The sequence below is a fragment of the Pyricularia pennisetigena genome, chromosome 6 (genome assembly GCF_004337985.1).
Source record: "Pyricularia pennisetigena strain Br36 chromosome 6, whole genome shotgun sequence".
In the NCBI taxonomy this organism is placed as follows: domain Eukaryota; kingdom Fungi; phylum Ascomycota; class Sordariomycetes; order Magnaporthales; family Pyriculariaceae; genus Pyricularia; species Pyricularia pennisetigena.
In genome coordinates, this window is record NC_043744.1 from 3668840 (window position 1) to 3681459 (window position 12620).

Genomic DNA, 12620 nt, shown 5'->3' on the forward strand with positions numbered 1-12620 from the left:
AGCCGAAAGGAAAGCGGCGGCGAATGTGGCTGCGTTTGCGAACTTGCCGGGCGCGTGGTGATTCGATCATGAAACTGCATATAGATATAAATCATCGAGCTAACAACAATCATGTCAAAGATGGAAGCACGATAGTAGCCGAAGAATAAGAAGGCCTCCGAACCTTCAAGGGCTAGGAACCCATCAAAGTAGATATATTTTTTACAACGTAACGTTAGCATGAGTAATGAACAATGAGCTGTATTTCAGTGCTGAAAAAGGGTTGAATTATTCTTGCGCATTTCCTGACACAAAATGTGATACATGGTGCCTCTGGAATGTAGAGTCAAAGTAGAAATAAAGTCGCTGCGTAACTCCAGGCTTCCTCTAGACCCGAGGAGGAGATGACAAGTAAAGGCAATCAATTGCTTATTTTCATGCCTTCCATTAGCCTGGCTCGATGACGCTAGGGGTCGTAGGCACCTATTCCGGGGCAGAATGGGCGCTACGCTCGCTAGCCGAATTGCTAATACAGTAAAGTAAGCACTGAGCAGCAAAAATAAGCAGTGCCTCCCCGTTGCGGATCTCCTCCCGCTGCAAAAGTTTTGGCAGCACGTGATGTTCACGGTGAGTTGGTACCTTCAAGCAAACACACCTTCCCCGCATTCTTTCCCCGGATTGTATCCCGAAAGAATTCGGGCCTCAATTGTGCACCGATCTAGCCAATCGATTTTGTTGATGTCGACCGTAGGCTCAACGCTCTCCAAACAACATTCGTCATGGCGACGGCGATCGGGAATGAAAACAATGCGTCCCCTTCGGCACCATCCGAGACGCATTGGATTGACCCCGGCCAGGGCAGCAATGCGAACAACAATGATGAAGGCCGACCAGCGAAACGGCGCAAGACGCGTTTAGCGTGAGTCGTTGGCCCCAGTCTCTTGTTCTTCCCCGAACCAGCATCAAATCTCAACTTCTCGACTGACAACCTGCTGTTTTGGAAATTATCAGATGTCAGGAATGTCGAGACAGAAAGGTGGCCATAATTCCGTCCACCCTCACCAACTGTAACGTCTACTGTAGTCGGCAGATACGCAACGGCGGCATCTGTTTATCTTAATCAGGTATAAGGTCAAAACTTGTTAACTGACGCCACATTTACAGGTCCGTTGCGATTCAGTTCGCCCCGTATGTACTTACCCACTGCTTAAACCGAATCTTTTTTTTGTCTGTTACTTGTATCGAAAGCCCAAGGTCCATCAGCTAAAACACTTCAATTAGGTCTGCGGTGCATGTGCCCGGCGACGATTGGGTCCCGAGCAGTGCGTTTACATAGACCCTTCAAGTGTGCACAATGATATAGACCCTCAGTATGTCAAATCGCTCGAGGAGCGAATTGGAGAGCTGGAACGGGCAAGAGCGGTATCCGTATCGGTCTCGACGCCGGCAACGCATCAGCCTGGTCAGCAGACCTCTTTCTGTTCCCCCGGTAGCTCTGGAAACAATGCCACTACCAGCAGGAACTGCCTGCCACCGGTCTCGCCTAACGAGCGACACCTCGCGGCGTCCCAGCTGATCCACATGCAGAGGCTGGGCAGGAGCGACGCGTCGGACCAGTCCAACCAGGGATCCGCTGGTGATGGGGAAACGGAGGAAAACCCTGCTGCTGGGAGTGCCATGGGTGCTACCGAGATGACTCGAGCCGAGCCCGGCCGTACCGTTTTTCTAGGGCGTTCCAGCGCTGCCGCCTTCATGCGCGAGGTGCAGGAGTCTACGCGCAGACACCGCCGACTGTCGGGAAATGAGCGCGACGATGGACTTAGTCCAATGTCTGACGGCGGCACCACGGCTTCGCGCAGAACGGCCGTCCGTCGGAGGGGTAAAAGGGAGCGCGAGGAACTTGCAGCTCTGTGGAACGACATCATCCTTCCGCCAAGGCGAGTTGCAGACGCACACCTCAGCAAATACTGGGAGTCGGTCCACCCTCTTTTCCCCGTTCTCCACAAAGACTCGTTTGTGAAATGGTACGAGAGCACATGGAATCATGATGCTTCCGACGAGGCAAAGGAACATGAAACGGTGCACACGGTCAGGGCTGCCCATGCACGGCTGAACATTGTCCTCGCTCTTGGCTGCAGCCTTGCGTCTTCTGAGGAGCCGAGTAACACAGCCAAGAAGAGCGCAACCGTTTTCTATGAACGCTCGCGCAGCCTACTACGCGACGCCGACATGGATCATGGATGCTCTATGCAGCTCGTTCAGGCACACATCCTCACGGCCCAGTACCTACAAGCCACGGACCAGGTCAACAGCTTTTGGCTTGCCATCGGGACGGCGATCAGGGCCGCACAGGGTATCGGCGTTAACGAGGACAGCCCCGCCGACAGCCAGGTTGAGAGGGAGGAGCGCCATCGGACTTGGTGGGGGTGCATTCTTATGGACCGTGTCGCTTGCATGGTTCTTGGCCGGCCGACAATGGTGTCATGGCGCACCGTGGTCCCGAAACCTAAGCCTGCAGACGATGGTGCATTATCCTCCAAGCCGGGCAGCTGCCTCACAGAGATTGCGGTAGGTCCGAGATCCCAGACGTACTTCTTTGTCGAGACCCTGAACCTGGCGGACATTATGGTCACTGTTCTCGAGTAAGTATCAAATGAGGGTCACGACCACGACCTACCCGCACTCCAAAACCGCTCGCTAAATAGTTTTTTTCATTATTCTGCAGACACTTTTACGCCCCGTCACCCGAATCCCGGAACGCAGGACCCGAAGGCGTCAACATCCCGGATCTTCAAAAGCTTCTGGAAATCGACATGAGACTTGCTCGATGGCGAAAACAGCTTCCCGCACACCTACAGTTCCCTTTTCCGACCAAGGATTCCGATCTTTACTCGAATATTTTTGCCAGGCAAGCCGTGGTTCTGCATTGTCGCTACTTGCACCTGCGGATAATGCTCTTTCGACCAACCACTGTAGAGCTCTCAAATGGACAGTTCTTCGAGGCCGAAGCGGCTGGTGCCACTACAGATTTCCAACGGCAAGTCCTACAAGCCTGTATCAGATCATCCGTTGCTGCAGCCCGCGAACTGATTGAGCTCATATGGAAGGGGGTGGCCAGCGAAGAAAGGCCGCCAACGCCTCCGTGGTGGTATTCCGTCTTCTACCTTTACACTGCAGGAACTGTCATTCTTGCCATTCTCCTCACACCAAACCTCCGGCTGGCATTTTACGACTGCTGTCGGGGAAATCGGCACGAGCAAGAGCTGCTTGATGTTTCATGGGCACAGTGTGTCGAAGCCTTGTCCATTTCCAAACGATCAGGTAGCCTGTTTGCGAAAAGATGCCTGTGGATTTTGCAAGCGGTTTATGATCAAAGGGCAACGAATGATAACATGAATGTACCAGAAGATGCTGGTCCCGGCCGGTCTGAAGCTGTTGGTTCTCAGCCAGCCGCCGTGTCTCGACCTCACTGCCAAAGGCACGGCGTGCAGACTGCCGTTACTGGTCAAGAGCCGGAAGCCAACGTCAGCCTTGGCACCGGACTCCCAAACAATGCTTGTTTGATGACGGCCAGTCAGCAATATACGGACGATCTCTTGCTGCAACTTTCCTGGCCATCAGGAAACATGGATTGGCTCTACAATATGTCTCATGGCCTCGACCACAACCCTATAGATCCTTTGACGGGTGCCTACAATGATGACATGATACAAGAGTAAATAGTCCCAGACTCCCAGAAAAAGAAAATCGACCAAATACAAACGAACGTTAAACTTTGTACAAGTTCTATATTTACTTCTTTCTGTACATACCCAGCGCCTTGAGAAGAGGCGCGTCGTTGACGGCGAACAAGTAAGCCGTCGGCCCTGGATCAGCCTTGTGAACCCTCTCGGACCAAGCCGGCACGGCAAAAGTATCCCCCTTGCGCCACGTGATTTGCTCACCCCCGCTCGGCGTCTCGATGGTGCTGGTCCCGGACCCCTCGTAGACGTGGTAGACAAACGAGCAAGTCTCCCTCACGGGCTCGCTCTGCTCCCCGGCGTCGATCCTCTCGGCCTGCGCGCCCAGCGTGCGTGAGATCTCGACGGGCTCGCCCTGGCCGCCGACCCGGCGCGTGTAGTTGAAGACGGCCCAGGGGCCCGGCTGGGAGTCGAGATGCGCGCGCGCCGTCGTCCAGGGGATCCGGATGTCGCACTCGTCGGCGGCGGGCGTGCTCGGGTACCGCGGGTCGGAGTACATCTCGGCAAAGTTGGTGGGGAAGGCTTGGAAGAGCGGCAGGTCTAGACCGTCCAGCCAGATCATGGGACCGTCGCCGTCGTGGCCGTGGTCGTGCCATCTGATAATTAGGGGGTGATTAAATGTGAGCAAGAGGTGTTTGGAGAAAGAAAACTCGGCCAAGTCAGAAACTCACTCCCAACTAGGCGTCAGAATGACATCTCCCTTCTGCATCGTGATCTTCTTCCCCCCGACGGCCGTGAAGCCCCTGTCACCCTCGATGATGAAGCGGAGGGCGCTCGCGGTGTGGCGGTGGGCGCGAGCCGTCTCCCCCGGCAGGATCAGCTGCAGACCGGCGTAGATGGTGTCGGTGGTGTAGGGGGCGCGCATCTTGGGGTTGACGAGCATGAGCACCCGGCGCTCGGCCTCCTCCGTGTCGACCATCTCGCCCGACTTGAGCAGCAGCGGGCGGAGCTCGTCGTACGCCCACTTGAGGACGGCGGCGTGCGGGTTGGGCTTTGGCGGCACCATGCTCGACATGACGGTCCACAGCGGCTCAACGTTGTGGCTCGGTAGGGAGGCAATGTAGGCCTCCTTGGAGGTGTTGTCTTTTGGATCGGAGCTCATTTTTTCCTTCTTCTGCGTTTTGGATTATATGAAGCCGACTTCAATGTGACAAGGGTCTATTTTGAGCGAAAGGAAAACGATGTTTGCGGATTTTACAGGTTGCGATCTGTCGCTGAGGCTCTTGTTAACTACCATGGTAGCAAGAACTCTATAGCTCTAGGCTATCAAGAGCACACCAATGTAAAAAGCCCATTCAGAGAACAAGACTCCGGGGCGCCGCGCCAAGCCCCCCACCAACTTCGGGTTCTGTTCCGTTGGCGAGATGGCTCGACTCATTGCTTCATCGCATCCATGCATGCCATTCCCCTCGCAGTTCCCCGCAGAGAACCACCAACCCCGAATCATCTCATGAGTGAGGGGTGGATATTTGTTTTTCTCCCCGAAAATTTCCCTCCCACGTACATGGCGTTATTACATCAAATCCCGAACTTATCAGTTGAACCATTCTTCGTCTGTTTTCAGCTCGAGCCTAACGACGGGTGCGGGGTCAGCATTATTGGCCGATTGGAAATTGGCGGGTGGTGATGGTGCTTCAAAGAGCCAAAAGGGTTCCAGGACAAATACAGAATGAACACAAGGTTCCCTTACCCATCCTCAACCAGACTCGTCCTCACGAGCCGATGCCTCCCCTCCTCGCCCTGCGGGACGGTCCACAACATGCAGCCGCACTTGGCGCAAAAGTACTTTTCCTTGTCCTTGCCGCTCTGGGTCTCGGCGCCCGGGATGACGTACTTTTTGAGGAGTGATTTGGGGTCGATGATTGTCATGGACTCCTTTGTGAACTTTCCCATCTAAGATTCGCGCGCCCCCATCAGAAAATTGTGGAGGGCTCGGAAAGGGGAAACAACGTACAATCTGATGCGTGGAGCCGGCATTCATCTGGCAGTGGCGGCAGTGGCATGCACCAACGACTTCGGGTCGGCCCTGGATGCTGAAGGTGATGCCTCCACACATGCATGCGCCGCGGAATGAAGTCCTGTCTGACATTTCCGGTTCGTGGAAGCTCAAGAGTTTAAAGATCTCTCGTCACTGATTTAGGTGGATAACATGTGTATAAAGGTGCGGATGGAGTTGCAATAGGAACATGTCCAAGATTCTATCTAGACAAGATCACAGCTGCATATATACAAAAGACCCGGGCTTTGAAGCTACAAAGGCCAGGAAGGACTGGTCAGGCTGATTCAAGACGTATTCCAATCAAATCCAAAAAGGCCTATGCCAGACAATTTTTAGCCGACGGTGAGATAGGATGGCAGAGACCCGGGATTTGAATCAGATTGGTCAGACACGCATTTCAGGTCGAAAAAAAAAAAAAAACCCCTTATAAATCATCTTATTGGCTAATCCCCCTCGTACACCATCTTGTTCCGCAGCCTGCCAATCTCACCAATCTCGACCTCGACCACATCTCCGTTCTTGAGCCACTTGGGCTCCGGCTTCATGCCCATGGCAACCCCCGCCGGCGTCCCCGTCATGATCACGGTGCCCTTGGGCAGCGTGGTCCCCTGGCTGACGAAGGCGACAATCTCGGGCACTCCAAAGAGCAGGTCGCCCGTGTCGGAATCCTGCCTCAGCTGGCCGTTGACCCAGGTCCGGATGGGCAAGCCGCGAGCGTCACCCAGGACCTTGGGCGACACGATGACGGGCCCGACCGGACACCAGCGGTCGAACCCCTTGGAGAAGCACCACTGCGGCACGCCGCCCGCCAGTCCCGGGTCGCGCTGCCACGCCCGCGCCGACACGTCGTTGCCCGCCGTGTAGCCGGCGATGTGGTCCAGGGCCGAGGACGCCGGGATGTCCTTGCCGGCCTTGCCGATCACGATGCACAGCTCGGCTTCGTAGTCGAGCTGGTCTGCGGTTTCGTGCACGACCTTTGGGATGGGGATATCCGAATCGTGGCATGTTATGGTTTCCGAGGGCTTGATGAAGACTGAGGGGTAAGGAGGAGGCTGGCGGCCGCCTTCCTGGACTGTTTGTTGGGTTTGTTTTTGTCAGTTGTTCCCGCCTGAGATTTGCCCAACATTTCCAGGTTCAGGCGTTGGTTGATTCATCTATCAAATTAGACTACAGTAGCAGTAGTGCTCGTTCTTACTGTGTTTGATATAATTCAGGCCTATGCAGCGCACAATCGGCACGTCTGATGACCTCAAGGGCCCGAGAAGGGTTTTGACTTGAAGTACTTGACCAGTTGGGGCTGCTTCAAAAAGGTCAGATCCTGTGAGCTCATTTGCTGTAAGAGTGCCGGCTTCTAGCTTGGCCGCCAGCTCCCCGGCAGATTCGATGATGGGTTCGCCAAAGTGCTCCTGGCCATCCTGGCCCACGAAGCGTATTATCCTTTGCCAAGTCATTTGTTAAGGGATGAGACTAGCTGCGTTCTCTGGCCGAGAAGCTGCAGTGTATTTACTTTGGCGTTCTGCAGTGAGTAACTGGGTTGTCTTGGTAAGAAGAGACCGGAATTTCATCCAATGTCTTTGTCGCGACGACAAATGGTCGTGGTGCCGACATCGCGGGGAGTGTCATGGAGGGACCCGCTAAAAACAACACCCCCGATTGGCCCTGTAACGCTTTACATGCTCTGAGAAGGGAAACTTATACCAACACCGTAGGGGATCCATCTAGCTTCTTTTTTCTCCTTTTTCTTTTTTTCCTATTCCGACAACTTTCTATCCCTCTAGGACTTAGCTGAGATGTTTCGATATTCTGTGAATCTGAACATAAAACTCACTACATTTGTCTGGAAGAACACCAATGTCCCCCATAGTCGCAGTGGGGCAAACCAAGCCCTCAGAGGTTTTAGCACTCGAGGGGCAGTCCAAAACGGCGCTTGCGCATCTTCGGAATGTTCCCCGAAACCCCACTTCACAGCTCGACTCGATAAGGAGACTCCTCGGCAGCACAGCCGGTAGGGGGCAAGATATGCGTGTCAAAGTTAGAGAAGTCTTCTCAAGTTACTTGGATACTTTACTGTTATTGGCTTTGGTTTTCCTTGTAGGTTTGTACAGTTGAATGTTTTGAAAACCTCATAGCAGGGTTCAAAATCCTGTTAAAACCCGGGGAGGCTAAGGCCCAATAATCCAACTTTCCCGCCATCTACCCGAACCCGCTGGTCCTTCGACACAATATACAGGACGAAGATGGCGCAAGAGCCATACCTCGACGTCGACGACGTCATCTCCCGCCTCACAGTTGAGGAAAAAGTCTCGCTCCTTTCGGGCAAGGACTTTTGGCAGACTCGCGACGTGCCGCGCCTCAACGTGCCGTCTCTGCGCTTCAGCGATGGGCCCAACGGCGCCCGCGGCCAGCGCTTCTTCAATGGCACGCCTGCCGCCTGTCTACCCTGCGGCACGGGCCTGGCTGCCACCTGGGATGTCGAGTTGATTGAGCATGCGGGTGCGACCCTCGGGGAGGAGTGCAAAGGGAGGGGTGCGCACGTGTCGCTGGGCCCGACTATCAACATCCAAAGGAGTCCGCTGGGTGGTAGGGGGTAGGTCTTTTTCTTTTTTTCTTTTTTTGGTGTTGGCTTAATTTGCAGCGCACTTTATCATGACTTTTGCTATGGACCGCTGACTTGTCCTGGGTTGGGAGCAGATTCGAGAGCTACAGCGAGGACCCCGTGCTGTCTGGACTGATGGCGGCCGCCATGGTCAAGGGTGTGCAGGGCACAGGGATTGCGGCGTGTCTGAAGCACTATGTCTGCAACGATCAGGAACACGAGAGGCAAGTTGATTTTTTTCCCATGCGGCTGTTCCTAACGATCTGTCCGCTAACGTCAATGGCCAGCACAGGCAGGCATACAATGCCGTTATAAGTGAACGCGCCCTCCGTGAGATCTACCTCATGCCATTCCAGATCGCCCAAAGAGACTCCAATCCCCTCACATACATGACCAGCTACAACCGTGTCAACGGGCTGCATGTAAGTGAGAACCCGCGGTTGATGCAAGACATTCTCAGAGACGAGTGGAAGTTTGACGGATTTATCATGAGTGACTGGTACGTCCCCTGGATTCCTATGTGTATAAGACCACCAAACACCAACACTCATCCTTGCTTGACTACAGGTTCGGTACATACTCGGCTGCAGAGTCTACCAAGGCAGGTCTGGACATTGAGATGCCCGGCCCGCCTCGCGTCCGCGGTCCCAACATCGTCGTTTCTCTCGGCAGCAGGAAGCTCACCGAACACACGATCGACCAGCGGGTCCGCAACCTCCTAAACCTCATCAATCGCGTCGCCAGCCCCGAGAGACCGTTCGTCGCCGATGCGCCCGAGAAGACAGACACTTCCATCCCGGCCGAAGAGCTGTCGTCGCGGATGCACAAGATTGCTTCGGACGGCCTTGTGCTCCTCAAAAACCACAATGACATGTTGCCGCTGAGCAAAGACAAGAGCGTGGCCGTCATTGGCCCCAACGCCAATATTGCTGCCTATGCAGGAGGCGGCTCGGCCAGCCTCCGGCCTACGTACACCACGACGCCCCTCGAGGGGATCCTCAAGCATGTCCCATCGGCCAAGTACACGCTCGGCGCGGCGGGCTACAAGCAGCTCCCCGCGCTCAGCCTGATGAGCACGACGCCCGACGGCACGGGGCGCAAGGGCGTGCTGTGCAAGTTCTACAACGAACCGGCAGGCCACGAGGGGCGGACGCTGCGCGACACGGTCCACACCGAGCTCTCGGACATGCTGCTGGTCGACTACTCGCACCCGGACGTGAGCCCCGAGCTCTTCTACATGGACATGGAGGGCGACGTCACGCCCGAGCGGTCGGGTGAGTACATGTTTGGGTGCTCGGTGCGCGGCACGGCCAGGGTCCTGGTGGACGGCCGGCTGGTGGTGGACAACGCCACGACGCAGGTGCTGGGCGGCACCTTCATGGGCGCCGGGACGCGCGAGGAGCGGGGCAGCGTGGCGCTCGAGGCCGGCCGCACCTACCGCGTCGTGCTGCAGTTCGGGTCCAGCCGGACCCAGCGCGTCAAGAAGAAGGGCGCCACGGCCATGCGCGGCGGAGGCGTTCGCGTCGGCTGCGCCGCCGTCGTGGATGCCGACGCCGAGATCCGGCGCGCCGTCGACCTCGCTGCCGCCGTCGACCACGTCGTCCTCGCGGTCGGGCTGACGGGCGAGTGGGAGTCGGAAGGCTTCGACCGTGACGACATGAGCCTCCCGGGTCGGACGAACGATCTGGTACGGGCCGTCGTCGCTGCGAATCCCAACACGGCCGTCGTGGTACAGAGCGGAACCCCGGTGGAGATGCCTTGGGCGGATGAGGTCCCGGCAATCCTGCAGTCGTGGTTTGGAGGCAACGAGGGCGGAAACGCCATCGCTTCTGTTCTGTTTGGGGACGTAAACCCGTCAGGGAAGCTGCCGTTGTCAATGCCGAAGCGGTTGGAGGACAATCCGGCTTTTTTGAACTTTGGGTCTGAAAACGGGCGCACCCTGTACGGCGAGGACGTCTACGTCGGCTACCGGTTTTATGAGAGGACCAAGAAAGAAGTGCTATTCCCATTCGGGCACGGACTGTCCTACACGACGTTTGACATCACCAACTACAGCGTCCATGTCAAAGCACAGTCCAGTGGCGACGACATGGTGCTAGTGACAGGGGATGTTGCCAACACTGGCTCACGCGACGGGCGAGCAGTGGTGCAGGTGTACGTCAGGCAGCAGAGGCCCAGCATCAAGCGGCCGCCCAAGGAGCTCAAGGGGTTCAAGAAGGTGGCAGTCAAGAGAGGAGAAAAGGCACCCGTGGCTGTGACGATTTCCAAGAAGTATGCAACCAGCTACTGGGATGAGGAGCGGGATCAATGGATCTCCGAGGCTGGCGACTATGACGTCCTGGTTGGACAGAGTTCTGCCGATGTCGTTGTGGCTGGCCACTTTAGCATTGCTAAAACGACTTGGTGGAAAGGGCTGTGAGAGACCTTGGTCTCTTGAGGAGTTTGAGGACGGCTACTTATAGAAATTAGGTAATGGCGCTACTAGAGGCAAGACTGGCAAGCTAGAAATCAAAATACTTTCAAGCAATAGTCAAAACCCTCTCCACAACCACGGTCAGACAAGAGCAGCATCTTTCTTATGGGTTTCTCTTTACTGTTCTCACAAATCTGCTCAAGTAACTTGCAAACCAGGTCTGGCTGGCCATTTTATGATACTGATAAAAAGTCGACCAGGCTTTCCCAAATTTCCCAGTCTCGGCTAAATAAGGATTTATACTATAATTACTATTATCCATTGGTAGATATATTCAAGCCCCATAAGTCTCTTGCCGAATAGTCGTTCCCTAGTAACCTGGCCCTAATATCGCTCAAGTTTCGTGATTGGCTTATAAGCTATTGGTTTGAGCTTCTCTGATCTCTTTCGCCTTTCAGCACATCAGGTTTGAATATTGGTGGTATGTATGTGATAAATTGGCCATGGCCTTGTAACTGCAGTAGCTCAACAGAGTTTGCAAAAGATCAAGCGGCGGCACATCGGACGAAGAGGCAAATATTCTGTATGTAATACAGAGTTTGTTCGCTGGCTGATTTAGTATGTTCTCATGGCTGAATTCGTTTTTTGACAATTGACCGAACATAGCCGCTAATCCACCACAATCGACAATAATCAAACATCTGAAAGCATGTCTAGTTAGGACACCGTTCTACCCTACCGCACGATGTCGATGAACTCCCATCAAGATGTATTATGAGTCATGACCCATATGCGCTTTTCAGGATTTATACGTATTTAGAAAACTAGCAACAACTAGGTAAACTTTTGGATCTCAATTTCACCTTCCGAGCGGCCCAACAGAAAAGAGGTCACTCCAAGCCTTGCAGTTTAGCTCTTCTCGCCCCAATTGTTTCCCATGCTGACATTTTCGGTTTCTTATACTCAGAATTTGGCGATTCATAGAGTGGCCTGCTCTTCTTTTCCTGGCCCATTTGGCTCGTGGTCTCAATTCCCCCCTTGCCACGGAAAGGGCTGGCCTTATATACAATTGCTGGAGGAGCTAGAAATCCTAAACGTTCTTCCTTCTTGGGATTGGAAAGAGTCTTTGTTTTTTTTATCTTTCTCTTTTCGATTCGTACCTCCGCCTTTTATACCCAAGACTTCGGGCTCGCCGGCGTTGGGAGGCTCCTGGACTGGATTTGTTTGCGGGACGCTGGCCGGGTCCCCATTGATCTCTGGGGAACTCGGTTGTGTAGTCGTTCGAAGAGAAGGTGCGACATCAATCTTGGCCTTTGGTGCAAAGTTGGGAGGGTTTTCGTGAGGCAGTTTCGTAGGCAGACCAGCCACGCATGTCGAAACCAGTAGCACTTGCAGGAGCCAAGAGAACTGCATTTTGCTACTCGAGAGATGAAGTTGCTCACAAAATTTGCGTCAAGTTTTGTGTTGATAAGACTTTTGAGACGGGAAGACAATGCATAAATTCTAATTATTTCCTTCCTGTTCCAACAGTTGCCTTGATAGATTATATTCTAATTGCCTGTGGAGAACCCCAGTAAGCCAGACTATCTATGAAGGTGCAGGATTCTATCACTGCCTGGCAAAACTCCTGCAAAGATTCATCATCAGATCAGTAAACTGTGAAGTCGAGTAATGAACAAGTGACCAAGGTGGGGGCCTTGAATCCTTTATTGCCATGGTATCAACATGTGCTGCCTAAAATTCCAGCATCAACCCACATTAACCCTGTTCCGTCGCCGGTCTCGCATTGCTTTGCCAAGGAACTAATAACAGGCAACATTCGGAGAATAAAAAAAATCATAAACGACCCTGGTGAGAAAAGCCCTGATAATGGAGTTTATTACTAGCCTGTGT

The 12620-nt window shown here is 54.1% G+C and overlaps 6 protein-coding genes across 6 annotated transcripts; 2 read left to right on the forward strand and 4 right to left on the reverse strand.

The window, feature by feature from the left end:
* Nucleotides 1-758: 758 nt before the first annotated feature.
* On the forward strand, nt 759-3698 carry PpBr36_04858 (uncharacterized protein; the record flags this gene model as incomplete). Its single annotated transcript, XM_029892016.1, has 4 exons — nt 759-898; nt 1144-1171; nt 1261-2621; nt 2705-3698. The coding sequence occupies 4 exons, from the start codon at nt 759-761 to the stop codon at nt 3696-3698; spliced, it is 2523 nt and encodes an 840-aa protein (XP_029749030.1).
* A 73-nt stretch (nt 3699-3771) lies between these two features.
* Nucleotides 3772-4821, reverse strand: PpBr36_04859 (uncharacterized protein; the record flags this gene model as incomplete). Its single annotated transcript, XM_029892017.1, has 2 exons — nt 3772-4315; nt 4391-4821. The coding sequence occupies 2 exons, from the start codon at nt 4819-4821 to the stop codon at nt 3772-3774; spliced, it is 975 nt and encodes a 324-aa protein (XP_029749029.1).
* A 24-nt stretch (nt 4822-4845) lies between these two features.
* PpBr36_04860 (uncharacterized protein) lies at nt 4846-5166 on the reverse strand (the record flags this gene model as incomplete). The annotated part of the gene is made up of 2 exons (XM_029892018.1): nt 4846-4949; nt 4998-5166. 2 exons carry the CDS (start codon nt 5164-5166, stop codon nt 4846-4848), a joined length of 273 nt encoding a protein of 90 aa, XP_029749725.1.
* An 87-nt stretch (nt 5167-5253) lies between these two features.
* PpBr36_04861 (uncharacterized protein) lies at nt 5254-5808 on the reverse strand (the record flags this gene model as incomplete). Its single annotated transcript, XM_029892019.1, has 3 exons — nt 5254-5290; nt 5410-5612; nt 5674-5808. The coding sequence occupies 3 exons, from the start codon at nt 5806-5808 to the stop codon at nt 5254-5256; spliced, it is 375 nt and encodes a 124-aa protein (XP_029749726.1).
* Nucleotides 5809-6161: 353 nt separating this feature from the next.
* On the reverse strand, nt 6162-7169 carry PpBr36_04862 (uncharacterized protein; the record flags this gene model as incomplete). Its single annotated transcript, XM_029892020.1, has 2 exons — nt 6162-6790; nt 6914-7169. 2 exons carry the CDS (start codon nt 7167-7169, stop codon nt 6162-6164), a joined length of 885 nt encoding a protein of 294 aa, XP_029749727.1.
* Nucleotides 7170-7949: 780 nt separating this feature from the next.
* On the forward strand, nt 7950-10733 carry PpBr36_04863 (uncharacterized protein; the record flags this gene model as incomplete). Its single annotated transcript, XM_029892021.1, has 4 exons — nt 7950-8305; nt 8410-8512; nt 8602-8813; nt 8882-10733. Coding segments are annotated over 4 exons (2523 nt in total), but the record flags the coding sequence as incomplete, so codon positions are not given.
* Nucleotides 10734-12620: the final 1887 nt, after the last annotated feature.